The 23428-nt window shown below is 55.9% G+C and overlaps 1 protein-coding gene and 1 pseudogene across 2 annotated transcripts; both read right to left on the bottom strand.

Moving 5' to 3' along the window:
• Positions 1 to 7527: 7527 nt before the first annotated feature.
• On the bottom strand, positions 7528 to 11807 carry SIX2 (SIX homeobox 2). 2 transcript variants are annotated; one of them, XM_045828148.1, is made up of 2 exons: positions 10935 to 11807; positions 7528 to 8723 (listed from the first exon to the last, which is right to left on the bottom strand). In XM_045828148.1, the coding sequence occupies exons 1-2, from the start codon at positions 11498 to 11500 to the stop codon at positions 8396 to 8398; spliced, it is 894 nt and encodes a 297-aa protein (XP_045684104.1). In that variant the 5' UTR covers positions 11501 to 11807; the 3' UTR covers positions 7528 to 8395. The 2 variants fall into 2 exon arrangements, with proteins under 2 accessions (XP_045684104.1, XP_045684105.1); XM_045828149.1 differs by having other exon boundaries at positions 10941 to 11807.
• Positions 11808 to 19057: 7250 nt separating this feature from the next.
• LOC123811957 lies at positions 19058 to 19539 on the bottom strand (annotated as a pseudogene).
• Between the last annotated feature and the right edge of the window lie 3889 nt (positions 19540 to 23428).

The raw sequence follows: 23428 nt of genomic DNA, 5'->3' as shown, positions 1-23428 counted from the left end.
TGGGTCCCGGGCCCCTTCTGGTTCCTGGTTCCAGGGAGGGTGGCGCTGCCCACTGACCTGCCTGCACGCTGAGACTGGGTCTTGGCTCCAGCCATTCTGGACTTTTCTCTAAAGTCTTGTCTTTACTCGTACCTTGCCCCTAACCCTGCTCCCCATTTCTTCCTATTGGATATTATTTGCCTTCAGTGTGACCACTTAGCCTATTCCTTCAGAAAATAAGTAAATGAGAAAGTGAGTTTTGTCTTTTTTATTTACATCTGCGAACTGACACCAGGGTCTAGTCTTTCAGAGAAAACAGAAATCTTAAGTTTCTTTCCATATTCTCCAATTAAAAAACTTCTAGTCATGGCCCTGGCTGGGTAGCTCAGTTGGTTAGAGCATCACCCCCATAAACCAAGGTTTCCAGTTTGATCCCTGGTCAGAGCAAGTACAAAAATCAATCAATGAGCCCTGGCTGGTGTAGCTGAGTGGATTGAGTGTGGGCTGTGAACCAAAGGGTCGTTGGTTTGATTCCTAGTCAGGGCACATGTCTGGGTTGTGGGCCAGGTCCCCAGTAGGGGGTGTGCGGGAGGCAACCACACATTGATGTTCCTCTCCCCCTGTTTCTCCTTCCCTTCCTCTCTTTCTAAAAATAAATAAATAAAATCTTTTAAAAAACCAACCAATGAATGCATAAATTATTGGAACAACAAAATCAATGTTACTCTCCATCTCTCTCAAATCAATAAATAAAAATGAAAGAAAAACCCCTACAACCCTTTGGGGACCACCACAAAATTCTTATTCACCTTCCGAGGAAACTTCTGTCTTCCAACTCATTTGCTGGGACCTTAACGGACAGATCCCTTAAAGCACAATAAGAAAGCGAAGTTCTAGTTCTCAGCTCTGTCCACTTCCCCCGATTTCCTTCACATGGAAGTGGCCGGTTGGCAGAGGCCTGTTTCAGGCATTCCTTTTACTGATGATTTCAGAGGTAGTCTGTTCTGGTTTTGAGGCACCTTTAAACTTCTCTAGCAGCAGCTAGGTCTCCATGATGGCTGCCATCTCTCCGCACCTTCCCCCAACTTCAGGGGAACTGTCTTTCCTCTTGGGGCTGATTTGGCATCTGTTATTTTCCCCAAACTCACCAAGTCACCTCAACAGTAAAGTGTAGAGGAAAGCGCCTCCACGAATTCTGAGACCCCAGGAAAGTCGCATCCAGCAACATCCAGAGCCTCACACCCGCATCTGTCAAATGGGGCACGGGTTACTTTCTTGCCTGCCCTAACAGTGACTATTAGATGATAGGTTTGTGAGGCCACTGACACTCTGCAGAGCACCACATAAATGCTAGGAGTGACTTAGTTCATTATTTTGCTTTTAGAAATTATTCAGCCTCACCTTTCCTGTTTCTAATTCCCTTCGGCCCCCTGTTCCCTGCCCCCTCCCTCATGGGGCTGGGAGGAGAAGGGAGGAGTGACTCGCACTTCCCAGTCAGCCTCCTCGACTCAGCTTCCTTCAGCGGCTGCCCACCCACTCTCTTGTCCTTGCGCTTAGACCAGTGACCTCCCTCGTGAGTTCCGGTGCCTCAGAACAGCTCACTGGGGTCACCAATGGCTCTGCCTCAGGACAAGAGGGCATTTCACAGACCTCATCTTGAAACTGGCAGAATCACCTAGCTCAGGTGAAATCGAAGTTCTTATACCACCACCATCTCCGTGGGCAGGTAAACAGATGGGCTTCTACTGGGGGCCTACCTGGGGTGTGGGGGGCGTGGGGGCTGAGATGAGCCCAGTTTGTTCTGGTCCTTGAAGAGCAAGGTCTCAGTCCTCCCTGCCTTCCGAGCTCCTCCATCCCCAGCCACAAACCTTGTTAATGGAATGGTGCTTTAACATATTGCCCGCCTCCCCCCATGCCCCTGACTGGCCAGCACAGGGTTAATGGGGGAGGCGGACAGAGAGCACACACAAAGGAGAGAGCCCCCCACTAAGTACTCATCTCAGCCCTTGGAGTCCCGGCAACAGCCTCCTCCCCCCTCCAGCAGGATGGCCAAGACAGGGCCAGAATAGCGGGAGGAGGTGGAGGAGGGAGACAGCAGCCGGTTGACCCCGGGGTGCCAAGGTTTCCTCTTTACCCCAGAGTACCTGGCACTGGTCGCAACCCCCTCTGCAGTGCCCGAGGGTGCATCCTGTCATCCTAGCAGAGGGCGAGTGAGGAGACTGGGGAGTGACCCCAGCCGATCAGGAGATCACCTGTCTCACCCGACTTAAGCGGGCTACTGAGGCGGGGAGCTCTGCTGCTGCCACCCAGTCCTTCAGCGAACTGGAGGCACCGTGAGCTGCCTGTGTCCCTCGAGGGAGTCATTTGCGCCTGCCCCTGCCACCCGGGACCAGGCAGCCGGCCAGTTCCGGCTCTGCGCTCCCACGCAGCGAGAGTCGGGGAAGAACGTGCGCTGCAGACTTGCAGAGCCCAGCTTCAAATGCCTGTCCTGTCCTGCTGCTGCTGCTGCAATGGCGTGATTCTGGGCCAGCTCCCGAACGAACGTGGCGTCTCAGTTTCATCTACCCGTAAGAATAGCTTCTTTGTGTGGCCGCTGTGAGAATTAAACAGATACCAGTTGTGTAAAGTGCCTGACGCGTAGTAAGCCTTCAAGCAACGGCAGTTATGACCTGTTACTCTGGGGAGCAAGAGGTCAGCATCGAGCTGCGTCTCTTGGCCCCAAGGTTATCAATTTACCCAGATAATTCTAGCAGCAACAGCTTTTGAGCGAGTGAGAGCGCTGGGCAGACCAGCACGGGTCCTTGGAAAAGCCCAGTAGGAGGGGAACCCAGGTCCCGGGGCGAGGTCCGCTCCTGCTGCTGCTCTTGCCTTCCCGTCTGACCCTTCTTTCTCTTTATGGGATCTCAGGCGGCTCAAGTCAGGGCAACTGAGGCAGCGCTCTCCACTGTGGTTCTGCAGAATTCTGGGCGCCGGCCGTTGGGACTGGGTGCCGTGGAGGGCAGAGGCAGAATTCCCTGAGCCCGGGTGGCCATCAGGGGCAGTTGCTATGGCTCAGTCGCCTTCCGCCCTTCTAAAGCGTTCTGGCTCCCAGGCTTCTGACTCAAAGGGCCCCAGGAAGGGAGTTGTCCAGGGCGGCTGTCCCCAGCTCTCCTGCCCTTAGGCCCCAGAGCTTCACGGTACCGGGAACAACTCAGGCTATTCACCCTAGAGGGCGGGCAGCGCTGAGCCTGGCACCCAGTGCCCCGTGGGGACTGAGGAGGTCGCGGCCGCTGGGGGGCAAGCGGAGCCGCGGGATTCCTTCCAGCAGCTCTCCAGAGTCCGTGCCGGTGCCGCTGCTCTGTGAGGGAGAGTGCGCTTGGCACTCTAGAAGGCCTGGGTCCAGAGTAGGTCTTGATTCAGTGCTGGCAGGGGCTAGGGCTGCTAGGGTCCTAAAGAAGGCTGCCTCTCCATGCCTACCCTGTGCCAGCCTCAGGTTTGTGAGTCCCTCCATGAAAGTAGGGTGCAAGTACGGACGCCTGATGCCCTCGAAAGGCAGGCCTTCGGGCGCGTCCACACGGTGTTACTGAGACTCTCTGGATTACCCGGTGGTCGGCTGCACCTGAAAGGAGGGGGTGGGGGCAAGCCCTGCTGCTGAGATTGTGGTGCAACGGAAGAACTCATCCCCTTGGAGGGCACCCTCTCCACTCTGATTCCACTCTGCAGCCCCGAGGATCATTTTCGAGCTCCAGCCGCCCAGGGACCCGCGGAGTTCCGGGAAGAGAATCCTGGGAAGCAGCACGCGAGGCCTTAACCCTGACACCAGGACTCCGGGTCTTTCAGACCCAGACGCGGCTCTGTTGCTCCACGTTCCCGCAGCGGCGACCCAGAGATGCTCCTTCCCTTCTCGCTCAAAGGCCCGGGTCAGCAGAGGCCCCAGGAATCAGGATCCACTGGCGCCGGGTTGTGTTCGGGCTGCGCAAGAGGAAAGGCTGGTCCTCCTCCAGCCCCAGGCGCCTCTGCTTTCGAGCAGCGCTCAGGCGTGGCCTGCCTTTCCCGGCTCCCAGCGTGCCCTGGGCGCGCACTGGCTCAGCCGCTCACCCAGGCACTTCTAAGGCGAGGGACCTTCCCATCTACGCACACCAGAGCGTTTTCTCACCCTATGGCCCACACACGGTCTCTCACGCTGTATCACAGTACAACCTCACACACCGGTGCGCACTGGTTGGCGTCCCCTTCCAGTGTCCCTAGGCGGCTTTGAGTGTCCAGGGGACAGAAGGCGTGACACTGGGATGGGGACCACAAAAAAAGAAAAACGGAGGCACTTAGTCTCAAGCCCAAGTCCCTCTCGGCCCTTCCCCATTCGCCATTCAACACAGAAACGCAGATCTCTCCCTTCTGGGCCCGGCAGCGCGCTGGCAAGACAGGGATGCTGCCGGGGTCTCAGAGGCTGAATTCCCCGCCCCAGACTCCGGCGCCCCCACTCAGCTGGGTTTTGCCCAAATGGTGTTTCCTACAAGGACTTGGGGAAATTGAAGACTGAGTAGCCTGATGTCTCTCTGTAAATCTCACCAGCTCCGTCTAACCTTTGCATGTGTGGCACACCGTCACTGCCTGCTGCCTGCTCCCGGGGCGGACACCCCCCTCCCCGCGCCTGCAGAGATGTGCTTTGGGTTGGGACACTAAGTTCCAGGCCTGAGCCGAGTCCTGGCGAGGGTTGCTTAGTGCGGGTCCTGGCAGGTACCAGAGCCAGGTGGGGGTGAGGTGTGGGGGGGGGGAATTTAGGAGGAAGTAGGGGCACCCCCATGCTCCCCTCTGCTCTCAGTAGCCCTTGGCTTTCATGGCCCCAAGCAGCTGAGTTGGCCAGCTGTCCCCAAGGGCTGGGTTCTAACTTCTTCATTCTCTTTCACCTTCAAGGTTTGCGTGGGAATGGGACCTGAGAACAAATGAAAGGTGAACGCAGTCACAGGAGCAGAGAAGGAAACTTGAACTTCCAGTTGCTGTGTCCCTTCGGTTGCCAGGGCAAAATTCCCGGTTTCTGTGCTGCTGCAGGTAGAGAGGGGCAAAGAGAGAGGAACTCTTTTTGGTGGACTCTGATGGGGAGTGGTTGTGTTCACCTGGCTACACCTGTGCAAAAGTTACCTCCTGAAAGACTGGCTTGTATTGGTTTATGTAGTGGGCGAGTAGCTATTCGGGTTTATTTCCAGAACTTCTGCATAGTTTCCCTGTTTAAATAAATGCTTTCGGGGTTGGCTTTCCAAGGGGGAATGCAAGAGTTGCAGCAAATAGTGTGGGGTCTACGCTGGGGTTCAGTTTATGAAATAATACTGGTGGAGAGGCATGTCGCCCCCTACTGGCCAGTGAGCGATAGGGAAACTCCAGCGATCCCACCTAGGCCGCTGGAAAGAGCGTGCCTGCGCACAGGTGGGATCCCGGACTGCCTGGGGCTAGAGCCATCCCTATCGAGGGGACTCGGTGGCCTCATGCTGAGCCCTGCCCAAAAGCTGCGCTGCAAGGCTGGGCCCGGGCCCTGGCCCTAGCAGGTGGCTGGGCTGGACTGGCTGCTGGCAGGGGCACCAGTGTGAGTGTGGATTTGTGTGCTTCTGGGAGATGTCTTTGTGTTTGTATGTGTGAGCACATGTATTTGGGAGGAGCTCATCTGTGTGTGTATCTCCCAAATATCGGGTGGAGAGTGTTTATATTGCCTGAGGACATGTTAGTGTTTTTGTGAAAATGGGCTGTGTGGGTTTGTGTGTGTTTGTTTCTCTGTGTGTATGTGTACGTGTGAACATGTGTGACAGTCTGTGTGTTTCCCTATGTGGCCATCACGTGTCAGGGGGTGAGTGCTTTCTGTGTCATCCACAGTGCCCGACACACACAAGCTCTCAATCCTAATGAATCGAATTATAAAAGCATGCGCTGTGCCCTGGTGAGGATCAGCTCACAGCCTGTTTGCCTGTGTGTCTGGGAAGCAGGGGGCAGGTCGGGTTGACGTGGGCTCCAGGGGCTACTGTGCTTCCCCCTTCCCAGAGGCAAGCCAGGGTCTGTCCGCTGGCCTTGGGGGACACAGGGAGGCTTCCTGTGAGCCTCTGTCCCTGTGTCCTCAGGCAGCAGCTGACACTTCATGCAGACAGTCGTCGGAGGTCAGACCACTTAGGCCCCGTAAACACAGACCAGGTCCATGGAGGACCCGCGTTGTCCTCCCAGAGAGAGGCTGAGAGAGCTGCCAGGGCTGGAATTCCTCCAGGAGTGCCAGGGTGTGGGGGTACTTGGTGAGGCCCCAGGGGGAGCAGTCTTGGCCGGCTAAGGATTCATTTTCTTGACTCCCAGGCCCTGCACAGAGCGAAAGCCCAGACACGGTCCCTGCGCCAAGCTAGCTCACTCAGTGTGCCGTGTCTGCGAGAGTCTGGACTGGGAAGGGACCCTTAACACTCAGAAAGTTCGGACGAAAGCGTTTTCCGTGAGCGCTGGCTGCACCAGAGAGGAAAGGCCCGAGGAGTTCCCGCTGGAGGATCACCTTGCCGGAAGAACGCGGCATCCGGTCTTTCCCTTCCCGTCCAGTCCGGACGGGCAGGTTTGGTCCCAAACACCCTGGTCGCGGAGATGGGATGTGTTCGTCACCGACAGTCGACCGTGACCTGAAAAGCCTCGACTTCCTCCTGGAGGAGTCCCGCCCCTTCGCCTGGACCAGCTAGACTTGTCGCTTAATAAGAGTGGGGGGTGGGGGGCTCAATCCCCTGAGAGGAAGTGTTGCTGCTGGTTAAGTTACAGCCACAGAGGCACCTAGGGCGCAGGACGCGCGGAGGTGCCCCCTCGGCTCACCAGCCAAGCCCCGCAGCACCGTTTTGCTTCCACTTAGAACACGCGCCCGAGCAGCCGGCCTCCCCGAGTCTCCTCCGACTTCTCTCGTCCCCACCCTTTCATCTCCACTGCAAAACAACAGATTTGTGAGCGTGGAGACCTTCGCTCCATGGCCACACTCACAGGACTTGGGCTTCGAGACCAGAGGAGCGCGTGAGCAGCGGCCCTTGGGGCCAGCGACTCTGCCCAGTGTGTCGCACCCTGACTTGGGGACTGCGATCATCCCCGAGTGCGCCCTTTCAGGAAATCTCCACCGCGAGATTTGTTCCCCAGCCTTGGTGCCTCCCAACACAGGTACCCATGCTCCACGCACAGCTTCCCATTCCCCACCCGCGTCCAGGAATCCTCAAGGTAAGGAGGTGGTGCGGGCACTGCTTGGCTGGTGGGCGAAGAGGGGTGCCCAAGAGGAGCAGGCTTCCCCTCCCCGCTTCTGCACGGAGCTGCTGGGACAAGAAAAGGGACAAAGGACTTTGGAGAAGGTCCCCGAATTTCCAGTCCCTTCGCTCCACTTTTCGACTCAGACACGTTGTGTATGTGGGAAGGGGTCTCCGGGTTCTGGACTCCTGGGGCATCGTTGCCCAGAACCGGGTGGCGAGTCCCTGCAGGGAAATCAGACACTGCTTCACTGAAGGCTCGAGGGCCTCATGGTATGTGTCCATATATATATATATATTTATCATTTCTAATTTTATTATAAAATAAAAGCGGAAATATTTCTCGAAGAACATTCACATGAGGGCATAACAGGGAGACGGCAAGTCCGCGGCTCGGGAGGCGCTGTCCGCCGGGAGCACTGCGGCCGCAGTCCCGGGAGGAAGAGGGCAGCGCTGAGCAGAGCCGCAGGCAGAGCCAGCGGCCGGCGGCAGGGGGTCCTTCAGGGCGTTCGCTGCCGCCCTTCTCTTTCACTTAAGTTACTAGGGCAAAGCGGACACCTGCAGCCCCAATGACCGCCTCCCCACCTGCTTAGGGCCTCTGGAGACGGCCTAGAGGTTCAAAGGCCCCGTCTTTCTTTTGCTTTTCCTCCTCCCACTTCCCATCCCAGAAAAGGGAGGGACAGAAGGCCATGCAGGAGGGCAAATATTGAGGGGTATAGACCCAGGGGCCAGGATACACGAGGCCAGCCAAGAGAGGAGGGACAGAAAGAGAGACAGATAAACAGAAATCTAATGAGAGGTGACAAGCCAGAAATATAGAGGGAAACGGACAGGGTCAAGAAGGGGAGAGAAAAAGGAGAGAAGGGAGGAAGGGAAAGGAAGAGCCAGGGAAGGGAAGAGAGAACAGAAGTGGAGAGAGGGTAGGGAGAGAGAGTGTAAGACCGGTGTATAATTTATTCTCTTCCCTGGTTCAAGACCCGGCCCCAGGCCTCCAAAGGCTCTCCAAAGCAACTTGTTGAAAGTAAAGCCCCAACAAAGACTACACCAGAAGGCCATGGGCCCTGCCGGGGCCAGCGGTTCTGCTCGATCGCGTGCGGGTCTTTCAGTACCTGGCGGGGCCACCGGCGCCGGAGGCCCTCCCGGCACAGGTCTCTCAGGTCCCCGGGGCCTAGCCGGCGGGCCAGCGCGCCGAGGCGGGCGGGGCTCTAGGAGCCCAGGTCCACGAGGTTGGCTGACATGGGGTTGAGAATGGAGTCCTGCAGGCTGTGGTGGTGCTGCAGCGGGTCCGCGCCGCCTCCGCCCGGCACGGGCACGGGCACGGCGCTGGGGCCCGGAGGGTGGCCCAGGCTGTGCAGGGACGGCAGCCCGGGGGGAGGCGGCGGCGGGCTGAGCAGCAGCGCGGGGCTAGACGAGGAGTGGTCCGGGGTCCCCGACGGCGTCTTCTCGTCCTCCGAGCTGCCTAGCACCGACTTGCCGCTGCCGTTCAGCGACGCTGCCAGCGGATTGTTGGAGTTGGAGTTCTCGCTGTTCTCCCTGCAAGTGCAGGACCAAAGCAGCCAGGTCAGTCGGGAGACCTGGGCTGCTCAGCGGCGCGACGCCCAGAGCCCGAGCCTGCGGTCCTCCTCGGAGCCCGAGCCGCCGCGGGCTGCCTGCGGGTGTTCGGTTTCTACTCTGTTCTTTTGGCCTGGTCTGGGGCTCTCATTCTTTCTGCCAGTTCTCAATCTCTCAACACCGATTTCTTTCTTACCCTTCTCCCGGTATCATATCTTCTCACTTCTCACGCTCTCAATCTCATGAAAATCTTTCTTGCTTTCTGTAGGTGGTTCCCCCCATTCTTCACCACCGCCCCCTCTCCCCCGGCTTTGCTAACATTCCTGTCCCTGAGCAGAGGGGCAGGGCGGCGGGGCTCCCTGGAGTTGCGTGCGTGGCCAGGATGGGGAGGAAGAGAGGACGTCTGGCTCCTCGGAACACTTTTCGCGTCTCCCCCCAGGGCTTGCTGGGTAGGTGCGGGGCCAGGAGAGTGAGAGACCCTAGATAGGAGGCACAGAGCCCCACTTAAAGTTGGGGATCCCAGATGCCTTCATCTCCTTTTGCATTTCTGTGCTTAAGGGAAGTATCTGACTGCCCAGCAGATTCCTGGAGCTAAGAGTCCTTTCCCTCTGGCTTCATACTGGCAGGCCGGGTGAGGGCTCTCCTCGCTGGGCTTAGGTGCAAGGCCCTGCGGATGTAGAACTCCCTCCCCCTGGCGGCACAGGGAAAACTTCAGCTGGGGGACTGGAAACTGGGAGCTTGGAGGGCTCATAGGGGAGTGGGGAAAGGGGAATGAAGGGGACTCCTAATCCTGCCCCAGACCTTCCCATCGCACAGAAAACGAGCGACTCTGCAGACCCTACCTGGGGCCTGGCCTGAGAATGAAGTTCTTCAGGAGTCTGGACTCGTGCCATTCTGGGTGAAAGGGGACCCCAGCAGGGTGAACCCACCTTCGGCCCTGCCTCTGACTGACAGCTCTGACAGATTTGGAGATTTGAATGCTTGGGTAGATTCTCTTCACTGGCTTCCTGAGGCTTTTTCTTTCTGTTTTCTTAGAAGGGGGCTTGCCACAGGGCTGGTAGCTAAGATTTTATCATTGTGGATGCTGTACCCTCATGATCTCAGACGCTAGGGTCCACCAGCAGCTACCCCTCCCTCCAGAGATCCGGTTCCACTGTTAATCCTCCCTCAAACCCTGATCATGCAAAGTCTGGGTAGCACACATCGCGTACCACCACCAACCCAGGGAGGGGTCTTGTCTTGCTGTTGCCCTCAGGCTGGGTTCTGCTCCCACAGCTGTTTCTGTCCCATTTCCCCTCCAGATTTGGGTTTCTGAGGGGCAACAGCGCTGGCAGCCACAAGGGCCCACAGTCAATCGTTAGGCTAGTTCAAGAAGTCTTGGCTTCCCCCGAGGACAAGCAACTAACAGCCTTTCTGCTGTCCCAGCTCACCCCAAACCCATGCAGCTACCCACCAAGGAGGGTAAGACCAGAGGAGAGAGAGGTCCAGGGCCTGGCAGGCCAGGGAAGGGCTGCTGGGTCCAACAAGGCTGAAAAGGGGGCATGTACTTCTCTTCTTCTGTCCCAGAGCTGACACTTCCTCCCCAAGCTTTTTGCCTCTTGGTCCTTCCTATGCGGGATAAGATTCTCACTATCAACTCCCAAAACCAGACAAGGGAAATTCTTGCCCAGGCCCCTCCCTCCACATCCAGGTCACACCAGGGAAGTTCCAACCCCAGTCCTGACCCCTAATCACACTTTGGCCTAAAACCGAGTAAGGCAGACAGAAAGTTCTGGGAAGTGCTTAGTAAATTCGCACAGGCCGCGTGAAATCCGCAATCCCAACAGTCCTAGGCCAAACCCACTCGGCCCTTCGGAGGACTATTAGGTCCTGCCTGCTGTGCCCTGCTTGCAGGCCATCCGGGAGCATTGTCTTGCTTTCTCTCAGAAGCTCGCTGCCTCTCTATTTTTGTCCATAAGCGACCAGGCAGTTAGTCGACAACTTCCCCAATAGCTTTGCCCGCTTTAGACAAATCCCTGCCCTCTAACTCTCCCCAAAGACCTGAGCGCCATCCGCCGCCCAGGTCAGGCCTGGATCCACTTGGGCAGTGGCTGCGACTATGGGCCCACTTTGGGCCTCTCCTGGGGATAAAGCCGATGCCCTGCGACCTCCTCCCTGGAGCCCACGGGGAGCAGGCGCTGGAGCTCTACTTACTCGTACCTTTCCTTGGCTTCGGCTGCCCGGTCGCGCTGTCTCCGGTTCTTGAACCAGTTGCTGACCTGTGTGGTGGTGAGACCCGTGGCCTCAGCCAGCTCTCGCTTCTCACGGGGCGAGGGGTAGGGGTTGTGCGCGTACCACTCGCGCAGCACGCTGCGACTCTTTTCCTTGAAGCAGTAGCTGGTCTCCTCGCCGTCCCAGATGGAGCGCGGCAGCGGAAACTTGCGGCGCACGCGGTACTTGCCCACGGCGCCCAAGGGCCGGCCGCGCAGCTTCTCGGCCTCGATGTAGTGCGCCTTGAGCCACAGTTGCTGCAGCTTGGCGTGGTTGTGCGGCGAGAACTGGTGGCTCTCCAGAATTTTGTAGAGCTCGCGGAAGTTGCCGCGATGGAAGGCCACCACCGCTTTGGCCTTGAGCACACTTTCATTCTTGTGGAGGTGCTCGCAGGCGGGCAGCGACCACAGGAAGCGGCCCAGCCGCTCGATGTTGCCGCCCTGTTGCAGTACCTCGCACACGCACGCCACTTGCTCCTGCGTGAAGCCGAAGGTGGGCAGCATGGACATGATGCCGGCTGCGCCCCCGCCCGCGCGCGCCCTTACCGGGCTGCGCGGTCCGGCATGGGCGCCTCCCCGCCGGGCGGTCCGGGCCGAGGGGCGGGCCCCCTGGCCCAGCGCTGGCTCCCGGCGAAGTCCGAGTCACTGCAGTGCGTCCCCGCGCCGGCCGCGGCTCCCGAACAACTCCGTGTCCCCGTCGCCTGCGCGCCTCGCCTGCGCCCTCATCCAAGCCCGGGGGCCGCCCGCGGCGCCGCTCGGCATGCTCCGCGTCCGCCCGCCCGCCCGCCACTCCCTCGCTAGCTTCTCACTCGGTCTCCCTCCCGTCTAGCTCGCTCGCAGCTTTTTTAATAATATTATTCTAAGCGGGCATGAGGCGCGGCGGCCCGCACCCTGATTGGTCTGGTTATCTGACCCGGGGCCTGCCCGCGCCAGACAATAGTCGGAGTCAAATTATTCGCCATGGAGACGCTGTCAGTCACTGGTAACCCGAGCCCCCGCGGGCCTGGAGGCTCCCCCCGGCTGGCTCCGCTGACAGATCGCCCGGCTCCGCGCGAAGCGGAGGGCGGCCCGAGACGGGAGCCGGAGGCGCTCCAAGAACCTAGGAGGCGGAGAAGTCCGGGCAGGGGCCCGCGGCGGCGGTGATTGACGGGGCGGACGCCCAAAGAGCAGGGGAGGGGACGGACACGGGAGGGGGGCGGAGTGGAGACGCGCGGAGAAGAAAAGGGGAGGACCGGGGCGGGGAGGGAAGAAGAGAGAAGGGAAGGCGGAGGACTGTTTAAGGGGGTGCCGGGAGGAAGGGAAGAGAGGGGTGGAGGAAGCTTCGAGGGGGAAGAAACTTTGGGCAGCCGTAAGCAGACTCCGCAGGGTGCCCCCGCCGCACTCCGGGTCACCCCAGCCTTCCTGGGGCCACTGTCTGCGGGTGTAGATTCTGCCCAGGAGCCGGCCTGTGAGATGGGAAAGTTGGAGTTGCTCCGACGCCCCTCAAAGATTTGGCTTTTCCTGCTGACTGCGCCCCACCCCCATCCTAGGAGCTCCGGACCAGAGCAGTCCTCGAGGGAATAGGGGAGGGAGTAGGCGAGAGAAGTGGGGAAGATTTGGCAGTGACCGTAGGCGGACGCCTGAGAATCTACTTCTTGGAGGATCCCGCCTTTCCCCCCCTCTCCTAACCCAGCGGCTGCTCTGCAGGCGGTCCCACCCCGGCTCGGCGCTCTCTGTCCTTGCCGGGCGGGGACTCAGACTTAACCCCACGGGTCCCACGCGTCGCGCGGCTCTAGACGCGCCCAGTACTTCCGTGTGGCTTCCACAGAAGTTGACTCCGGTCTGTAGCTCCCGCAGTCTGCCCAAGGACAGGCTAGGGCCTGGAGACTAGGACGGTCGGCGCTCCTCCCGTGGCTAGTTCCGGGGGACTGAGTGGAGACCCCCCCACCCCCACCCCAATCTGCGCCTCAGCTCCCGCCACTTCCAGCTCGGGAACCTGGTCGCTGAGCTCAGGAATTAGGGGCTTGAAAAGGGGGCCCTGTTGTTTTGCTTCTTTGTCAGGACGGTGTGGAAACACGTGTTACTGGTTCTCTGGGAGAAGGGCTGCTGATGTTATCTGCTTTTTTGAAAAGCCAGGGGCTGAGTTTCTTCCCGCACTGGTCCTTTCCATTTCGTTTTCCCTCTTGGCTATGAGTTGTTGCAGGCCTGAGCCGATCTGGCTTCTGCAGCCAGAATCCAAGCCAACACAAAGCCCCGGCTCTGACCGCAGTTTAAGACTGGAACCTGTGTCTAGGCAACGTTTCTTCATTGCCACCCTTTAAGCTTTCTGGGAGGTTTGTGCTAGGAGCACTGGAATGGGAATCCAGAGCTCTGGGTTCAAGTTGCGACTTTGCTTGTTGTCTATGACAAGACTCCTATTCCTCTAAGTGTCTTTTTTCCCCTCAAGAGTTTCCCTCCTGCTCAAGCATTCTAGAAGTCTTGGGGGCGGTTGGGTGGGTGTTTGCATGCTCGAAAGAATGGAACCCTGGGACTGTTCCTAAGACTTTTGCTTCTGGGGCCTACCCTGGTGTGTTGAGACCACAGTGCTGTCAGAGTATATTCTGAACCAGCCAGGGACGGCTCCCTGCAGAAATCCAGGCGGCATCTTCAGAGTTTGTGTGTGGGCCACATCCAGGCCATTCTATCCAGAGCTCTACCTGCCACTAAACAGGGGTCACTCCAGGCTTGGCTTTCGAGGATTCTGGGAGACATAGGGAAGAATTTACTTCCCCCTGCACACACTGAGTGTCAGAGCCTATCTTCTGACCCTCAAGAAGGGGCAACCTATGCTTTTCAAGACTTCTACTTCAGCCACATGCTTAACTACTGGCAGGCTGGTTCCAGCTCTGGCCATGGCCATTTTATACCCTGGAGATGTCAGGCCAAGGCTGTGGAGGAGCACCCCATCTGGGACAGGTGAGTGGGACTGGGCAGACAGTCCCTGACGTGGAACTTCGAGCCAGTTTGTGATCTGTTCCACCTCATTCCCTGCCCCGATTAGACGAGGCCTGAGTGATCTTCCAGGTCCTTGCTGGTTCTGGGTTGGGGTGAGCCCATGAATACACACCTTGAGAAAGCAGGCAGTCTTTGCAACCTCAGCCATAACTTCCACCGTGAATGTGCCCCTCCCTGGACCCCTGGAGTTTCAAAAGTGACCTTCCACCAGGACTGGGCCCTGCTTGTGTTCAGCTAAAGCAGATTTTCTGGAACTTTTCTGGAGCTTCAGACTCATCATCCTTCCAGCATTGCCCTCTTTGTGACCCCTGGACACTACGTGCCAAGAGTCAGACCTGCCAGGAGAACAGACATAGGACCCACCACCTTGGATAATATAGTGTGTGCTGAATGAAGTCATTACAGAACAAGTACAGGAAACCTGCGACTCCATTTGCCCAATGTATGGGTGTGTGTCCATATGCCCTAGTTCTCCCCTCCCCTCATATTTGCAGGAAACCAACCGGTTCTAGCAGGTCTGGGCTAGAACCTCTTGCCAGTAGCAGCAGCTGAGTGCCTGCTAACCTAAAAAGGTTACAAGCTCAGCTAGTGTTTCTTTGCTGTGAGTGAAGCCCCCTCCCTGACAGTCTTTGCCATAGGACAGAGGACCTGCGAGATGACTGGGTGGGGATTTGATAGACGCCAGCCTGACTCTAAGGCAACCTCAGCCCCTAGTTCTAGTGCTCGGAGCAGCTGCTGGAGAGGCCTGTGGGTGCCAGGCGCCTTGGACTTAACCCCACCCCAATCTACAGAATCTCTTCCTCCTTCTTTCCCTAAGGCATGCTTGAGAGGCCTGCACTTACTATTTCATCAAGCACAAATAGGAGAAGCTCCATGGCTGGGGAGGAAAAAGCTTTTGTAAACCTGTGGAAATCTGGGCTTCAGTGAAGTGTCTCCTTTCACCTCCAACGTGTGCTGGAAGGCCCTGGGACTAGACTTTCTGGAAGGGGGCAGCAGGGGCGGATGGATGGGTGTGCGAACACTGCCTTTGCCCCTGACTCTTGGTCAGGGACGGTCTGGGGCCTTTGTGTCTGGAACCGGGCTGGAAGCTCCCCAGAGCAAGGCTGGAGGGACCCCACGGGTGGCACCCCACTATCTGGCTCTGGGTGGGCACATGGCCCACTTGAGGAACTTTTGGAGAAAGGGGGAAAGCTTCCGCACCGGCCTCCCAACATTTCCCCTGACTTTGGGTTGGGGCCATTTTGGAGAGCAAGGGACCATCTAAAAGGAAGAGTTCCTTGCCAGCTATTGCAGAAATCCCCTGGGCAGACTCTGGCCCGCCCCGCCCCGCAGTTCCGCACTCCGGGCTGTGCGCTCTGGGTTGTCCTGGGGGTGGGGGTGGGGGTAGCGAGGCCGGGGGTGGCGGCGTCCGCCCTCCCGGAGCCAGGCATGGGCTCGCCGCGGTCCTGGAGCCTTTTGCTCCCACCGGGCCTCGCGCTTGGGCCTCCGAGGTGCGTTTCGTTGAAAGCGGGCAAGCAGCGTAGGGTGGGTATGTACCGAGGCTCCAGGCGCCTGCCCACTGCCTCCGCCTGTCTGTTCCCCCTTGCACCGGCCAGTTCTGTTGCGGACGGGTGGACACAGCGAGTTATTTGCAACCTCCCGAACCCTATGTTGCCCAACGTTTGGGACAGGTCAAGGGGCGGGAATTCCACTCCCGCAAATTCTCCGTTTCAGACAATGGTCCGTGGGCGCCCGGAGCCCGGGGCTAGGTGGCAGGACACTGGGCTCCGAGTGGCTGCCCTCCTGAAACGGGGCGTCGCCCGCGCCGCACGTGGCTGGCAAGGTCACAAGCCCCCGAGGGTCAGAGCAGCAGGGTCCCCCGTGGCCGACGCTCTCCCTCCGCCCTTCGGACCTTTTGCTTCCGAGCCACGCGACGACCTGGAGGGTCCTCACGGGAAAACGGTTTGGAGGCGGCGGGCTCACCGGGGCTCTTGTTCAAACGAAAAGAGCGAGAACTAGGGCCCGGGTCCCGCGTGGAGGCGGCGCAAGGACCGAACGGGGCTCCAGGCGTGTACCCACGCCCAAGGCGCTGCCGCCTTCCTGCGACGCTCGTCCGGGCTGGTGGCCTTCCGTCCCCGCGCGGTCACCGCGCAGCCCTGGAGTCCTTCCCTCTCGGGGCCGCACCCCCTGCCGGGCGGGCATGGGAAGCCTGGGCCCCTTCGCCCCGGGTGGGACAGGGGCGCGGGCGCGGGGGGCCGGGCATCCGGGCGAAGGGCCAGGCGCTCCGCTCTGGGTTCGAGAAGCCACATTCTGTCGGTGTGAGTTCACTGGAGCACACCCCACCACCGCCGCTGCCGCCTTCCAGAAAGTCCGCAGCCGGCTTTTTTCCGCGGGACGGTAGAGGGCCTGTGCGTTCCGGACCTGCCTCCGCCTGCCGCTGCCCGCGAGCGCCCCCACGCGGTAGGTCCCAGAGTCCGGATCGGTGGGTCGGTTCACTGCCCGCCACCCCAGGGCTCCTGCGAAGGAGGGAAGGGGTGGAGGTGGGGGTGGCAGGCCCGCGGGTTCCCTCCTCCTCACCCCTCTCCCTGCACTAACCGGCCGCGTGCACTGGCAGAGGGGGCACCAGAACTGGGGCGCATCCATGGAGCCTGGAGGCCATTAGGTTGCCGAGGTCTGATCCTCCCACCGTTGGAGGACAGACACCGGCTTTTCACTTTCGCACCTGCTCTCTGGAGAGTCTGGATCTGCCTCGCACACACTGGGTGCCTTGGAAATGTCTGAATGACCAGAGTGACTTGACTGACAGCAACAACTGGGAAGTACCAGGCCCACAGGAGAATGGCCCTCTTCCTCCTCATACCTCCTGTTCTTCCCTCCCAGTCCCCTTTTCGCCCTCCTCTTCTTTGTGGGGGAAGTCTCAGAAAGCTGTGATGGCTTCCTCCAACCAGAAGTAGAGTCTCCATAGGGCTGCATAGGAACGACACTGTGAATGCACTGCTCTCAGAAATTCCAGGTCTAACTGCCTACAGCACTGCCGAGTTCCTCGTGTTGCAGGAAATAAACCTTTCTAAGCAGAGTTATTCTAATTTTTTGTGGGGTTGCTGTTTTGAGTTGCATTGCCTTAGCTATTTTACAAAAATTCTCTGTAGACAACGTGTAGATCAGATTTCCTATAAGAAGTGACTTTTTTTCCCCTTTTTTTTCCATTACCTGTGAGAAATTCTATCTGGGAGTAGGGATTCCTGGCTTGGCACTTCTCTCTCCTGCAGTATCTATTTTTATTACCATTAATTACAATGCGTCGGCCCCACTCATCAGTGACACCCCTTCCCCTTGGCTGGTGACCGCTCTTGGCTCTCTGCATTTGGGTCGCGCCTGGGCAAGAGGGCACTCCTGCCCAGCCATTTGAAGGCAGCCACATAGAGGTTTTTCCACCAAGTTCTGCCTTTTTAAAGGAAACCTGGAAACAGCCAGGATTGTTCTTAACTCGGAAATCCAGTGCTTTATTTTGTTGTCTCTGAGAATTAAGGCTAAAGTCCAGGGGCTGTTTCTTACAGAAGAATGTGTGCTAATTAATTTATGTACAGTGCTGTGAGAACACTTTAATCAAGTAGGTAGAAACAAGATACAGCACTGCTGGGGAGGGCACGCCGCTCAGGGAACATGGGCCTGAGGCTGCTGCAGAGGGGCCAGGTCACTTTCAGCCTCAAATAAATGTCCTCTGGTAGTACTGTGGCATTCTGGCTTGTGATAACAGGTGTGGCTGGCCCTCGGGCAATTACCATCTTTGTTCTAATCATTCTAGTATAGTTGCACTGTTAGTAAGTGTGCACCTATGGGGAAGGTTGGGTGGGCAGAGCAGAGGATGTGGTTTTTGGCAGCAAATAGGCCTTGGTCCTCGGTCCAGATCCACCACTCTAGTAAGTCACTCAACATTGGAGCCTTATTTTGCTCACTTGTAAACTGAGGACAATAACCTAGTGCTTTGCACACAATAAACGTTCAGCAGTTGCCTATTGAATTAAATACAGTTGCATTGGAGATAAAGTTTATGAAACATCTGGTCCACGATAGGTGTCCAATAATTATAGCTATTTTTGTCATCAGACTGTGATGGGATAGTGTGTTTACATAATTGCATATAATTAGTGTTATTTCAGAAAGCACCTGACTTGAGCGTCAAAAGGCTGATTTAGTTTCCAGGTGACAGATATTGTTGAGCTTCTATTGTGTGTTCAGGCCTGGGCTAGGCACTGTGGGAAATGCTCAGATAGGTGAGCGGAGGAGATGCAGGAGCAGTTGGAAAGACAGGACTTGTACATACAAGGCCACCTTGGTCTCCGCAGCTTGCCATCCTCAGCAGCCTTGCAGAGAGTGTGGGTGTTGGAGGCAGGCTATCTGGGTTAAATCCTGCCTCTGCCACTTAGCAACAGTGTGACCAAGGGCAAGCCACTTAATCATTTAATCTTATGGAATCAGTTTCCCAGTCTAGTGAGAATAAAAAGCTGGTGTACCAAACACCTTGCTCCCAGGTGTTTGGGAAGAGAAAATAAGCTAATGTATGTGGGAAGGCCAGGTCCCTGCTTGGAGAGGAACAGAAGGACTTAAGCTGCCATAATGTTTTGCCTTATGGTGTTTTAAGTAATATGTTTTGTAGCCTCAGGAACACTTTAATTTAGGGTCCTTGTTCAAAGTGCCTGTGGAGGAACACACAGTCAAATAGGAATGTATGCATATATACATAGAAATAATTTGTATATATAAGCAATAATTTGTGTATATACACATGTGTACACACAAAACACATATATACTGATATTCATAGGAAATTATGGATACACCCATTCATACTCACTTGAGGAAATAATTCCGGAAGTCACGGGAATCATTTCACCCTCAATGCACCATATACGTCTGGGTCACCCCACAACCAGTCTTCCATGACAGTTTAGTCACAGTTTGGGGGTTTTGAGGGGAAAGAGACTTAGGTAGTAAGAGGGGTGAAATTGAAACTAGAAAATGTAAACACCTTCAGTTACTGAGTTTTTCCCCTTCTGAATAGCAAGCATTCTTCTTTTTTAAATCAGTACAGAAATTCTTTTATTTTTCTCACACTTATGCCCTGAACTCCTAGGGAACGGGTTCCAACCGCTCAGGCTCCTTCCCAGTGGTTCTCACGCGGTGCGCTTCTCTGGGCGGAGCAGGCTGACGCTTCAGCTGAACCCAGGCACCTTTCTCTTTGGCTTCCTTCTTTTTCTGATCATCCCCTTCACACGTTTCAGGAAGCTATCTCGACTCTTAGAGTCAAGCTTAACGTGCTCAATCTGTACAGTAATTCTCTTAGCAAGAAACTTGCCCTTAACCTGCTTGTTTACAGCAATGCCCACCGCATGCCGGGTGCCCCTGTAGACTCGCCCAGTTTTGCCAGGGAGCATCTGTGGGCATCCTTTCTGAGCAGGGCCCATCCCCTTGATGCCTACAATACCACCTTTCTTGTAGATTCGTATGCAAGTAGCCAAAGGAACAATGCCATGTTTTCTAGAAAACCTAGAGAACATGTAATAGGCACCTCTCCTCTTTCCCTTTGTGCTACTCATTTTGGCGAGTTACTGGAAGATGGCCTGGAGAGCAAGCATTCTCAACTGGAGATATCTATATGTTCAATGTGTCAAACTTTGTGGCTACTGGGCCATGGCTGGGTATAGGGGCATTCTTGAGGAATCTATAGTTTCTACTCTCTTTTTTTTCCTAGCTCATATTTAATCTGAGAAGTTCCTAGAAGGTCCATCGTCACCGACATCAATACTGACAATGCCCACCAGCAAGTCAATTGAATCTCATTTTATTCTGGTCAGTGAAACAAAGATACTTATTTTCCTAAAGGATCAGTCTAAGGAGTGTTCAAAGTGCTTCTCCTCTGTGTCCAACTCTGCTGGGCTCTGTCGGGGGGAGCAGGGAGGAAGACACCATTATGCCCTCTAGTAGTTCATAGGCTAGTTGGGCAACAGAACCAACCTGGGTGCGGCAGAAGACAGTAAATCCACGCACTGCAACCTGTCACCATGACTGGGGCACAGAGGTCCAGAGGAAATACTGTGTGCCTGGGTGGTCAGGGAAGTCTTCTTGGAAAAGGTGGCCTTGATCTGGACCTTGAACAAGAGGGAGAATGAGGAGAGAGGGAGAGGCCCATGTGGGACCAACGGAAGTCGGGAGTCCAGATGAGAGCGGGCCTGAGTGCTGCCTCCCCGACCCACCTCGCTGCACCTGAGAAGGGCTCCTAGGGTTTGTGGTCGCCGCTTATTTCCCTCTAGCTCTCAGAAAGGAGAGAGCGAGATTGCTGGGAAAAGTCAAAATATGTAGAGGTACGCAGAATCCACCACTGCACATTTATTTGGGCCCTATCAGGGGACGGCCCTGGATGGTAAACGCAGCCCCCGTGGCAGAGAAAGGTCCAGGGCTCACCGTGTAGTCCAAGAACCATGCACAGTGGATGGAGCTAATCTGAAGAGCAGTGTTTCTTATGGGGTCAGAGAACCCATTGGAAACGTGAGGAAAGTCCTCTCCCCAAGAAAACGCTCATAGGCACATACGAACAAAAGGCATTCAATGACAGGGGTTCGCAGATCCGGCCCCCAAGCCCGAGCTCATCCCTGGGTCTGTGGTGTACACAGGTGCAGGCTGGGAGGGCTGTGGAGGCGCAGCCGGGTGCTGGAGGCCATGTGCTCTCTGGGAGTCTCTAGCACCAATGGGGCCAAAGACAGGCTGTCACCTGACAAGCAAAAGAGTGGATGGAAGAATCTTTGCACTCACCTGCCCCATCCCACAGTACCAGGGGTCTCTCTCCCCATCAGGGGCAGGGACCACTTCTACCCTTTAGTCAATATAGTCAATTTCCTCAGACACCAAATATTTATTCTTTCCTATAGCTGTTCAAAATTAACTGGACTGAAAAACTTATCCCTTGCAGCCCTTGCCTGTCCTGGAACATGAAAGTGGCCCAGCACCCAGCACTGATCCTTGTACCAGCAGGAGTTAAAAAAAAAAAGGCTTTTGTTAATTTATAAATAATAGCTAGTTTTTATTGATTGCTTACAATGTGCAGACACTGAGCAAGGGGCTTCAGAAGCAGGATTTCACCGACTCCCCTGACGACTCTGTGAGGTGGGTACTAGTCTTAGGCCCATTATACAGAGGGTAAGTGGGAACCTGTGGGGCACAAGTTTATTTTATTGAGGTTATCAATAAATCAGTGAAGTGGCAGAGGACAGAGATAAACCAAGGTCTGCTCACAGTGTCTGGGCATATAACCGCTATCCTATACTTGCTACTCCAAGCAATCCAAATGCGCAGTTAACGTTGAAGACACAGACGGTGATTTTTGGCAGGAGCGAAAGAAAGAAAGGGGACACAAAGACCTGCCCAGACGCCAGGCAGGTTAATCGATGCCGGCACGACCGAGCACTGCTGCGAGGCCGGGGCCCTCTGCCCTCTCTCCAGGCACGTCCCGGGGCAAGCTGAGCTGGATGCAAGGACAAGCCAGTGCAACACCTTACTGGTATTTTATTTCAGCGATGGCCGGGGCAGGAGGGAAACCACCTCACTGAAAAAACTGGCTCATTTTGGAATGGAGATTCATTTCCGACTGCCCCCTCCCCTGTCTGCCGAGCTGGCGGGTGTCAGAGGGAGGATATTTTCATAAGGATGAACTGTTCCTGAGCGTTTCCTGCCACCGCACAGGTCTCCCTTCAGCAGTCTCAGGGCCTGTTATCTAACACCTCCCCCTGCTTCCAAACATATTCCAATGAAAATAAAGCTCCTCTATGAAAAGCCCAGAGCTTTCGGGAACCAGCTGGTCTGAACTGGCCCTAGGAGCAGGCCTAGTGTGCTATCTCCACTCCCTGCTATGGTGGGAAGGCTGAGAAGTGTTTGGCTCTGTTCAGCGCACATTTTCTCAAGTGTCTGGAAGTGTGCCGGGCACTAAGTTTGGGGGTAGGAGGATGTCAGCCCTTTGCCTAAGATCCCACCATTAAGTAGTCATGTTGTGAGAATGCTTAGTTAGCATTCCAGTGGACAGGATTCAAAGAGTCTATGAACTTGAATGGTAAAAAAAAAATTGCATCTTTATTTTCACTGACCTCTAAGTGAAATTTGGCATCTCCTTCAAGAATGTAGGCACAAACCATAGCAGTATTGGGTGATACTCTGCCTTCCTTACCAGCAGAAACCACAGATACTGTTACGTATGAGAGCTGATACAGACATTGTGAAACACCGATGCTCATCAGGACTTCGAAATAATCGTGCTTATTAGACCTACTGCTACATCTTGCAATTTAAAATGTGAATAAAGAGGTGCATGTGTTACTATATCACTTTGGAAAATTATTTTTATAGCTTCATTTCCACACAATTCATTATTTTTCGCAATCACGAATACTTTATGCTATGCATTAGAAGATATTACTTGGAGAAGGATTCACCAGATGCCAAAGATACAAAAATTGGTTAAGAATCCCTGTGAAACTGATGCTCGTTTAGAGCTTTTCCCTTTAGTACAGGGTCGCCCTGTTTTGAAGGAGAATTAATTACTCATCTTTCACCTGCTCAAACTGGCTCTGGCCAGACATCAGGGAGAAAGAGGAGCAACCTGCAGAACCCTAAGAGGTTTTGATATGTTTAGGCCTCAATTTTCCCACCTATAAAATGGGGTGGCCACGCCCATCAACAGGAAGTGCTCCTTCCCCATTCCTGGCTGGTTAGGGGGTTGGCAGAGCAGTTCAGGCTTCAGGCGCCTGAACTGGACACAGCTGGGTGCTGAGCTGGGCTTGGTGGCTTCACCCAGTCAGCTGGACCCTCAGAGCTTCCCGCATGCCAAGATGAAAACAACTTTTTTTTTCATTTGGGATCCAAGATGCTGAGTCACTGACAGCTCAGAAGAGTAGATTTTATTGTAAAACTGTCCAAACGGGCCCTCCCAAATCCCTGCTCAGCGGGGTAGGTCTCAGCCCAGTTCTGATTCTGAGGGGGCGCCTGCAGGAAGCACTGTGGCGGTGGGAAACCTGGGCTCTATGAAGCAGGTTCTAGGGGGAATGCCCAGGTTTCAGAGTTTCCCAGGGAATGCCGGAGCCAGACCCTTGTTCTGGGGTATCTGGGGTCCTCTTCCATTGGCTTTGTCCTGAGTCTGTGTTATTCCTAAAGTCTCTGTTGATCATGCTCCAGCCGGTGGGGGCCCTGAAGGGAAAGAGAGTTCCTGTCCCCATTGACCTGACCCTTTGGCTGTGGGTGGGAGAGATCAGTCTGGCTCACCCGATATGGCACAGCTTCCCGGAGAGCTTCAGCTGCGCTGCAGGCAGGCCGGGGGGAGAGGCTTGGAGTGAGCAGGGGCTGCTGAATGGAGAGAGAGGGATTGAGCAAAGGGGCAGAGGGCACAGGGGAGGGCGTTCTAGGAAGGGGGTCAGCCTGATAGCAGGAGCTATGAGGGTTGTA

This window comes from Phyllostomus hastatus, unplaced genomic scaffold (assembly GCF_019186645.2).
Source record: "Phyllostomus hastatus isolate PE091 unplaced genomic scaffold, TTU_PhHast_1.1 phas_scaffold_78, whole genome shotgun sequence".
NCBI classification, from domain to species: Eukaryota; Metazoa; Chordata; class Mammalia; order Chiroptera; family Phyllostomidae; genus Phyllostomus; species Phyllostomus hastatus.
Note: the sequence above shows the minus strand (reverse complement) of the source record. Positions and strands in the feature narration are given on the sequence as shown.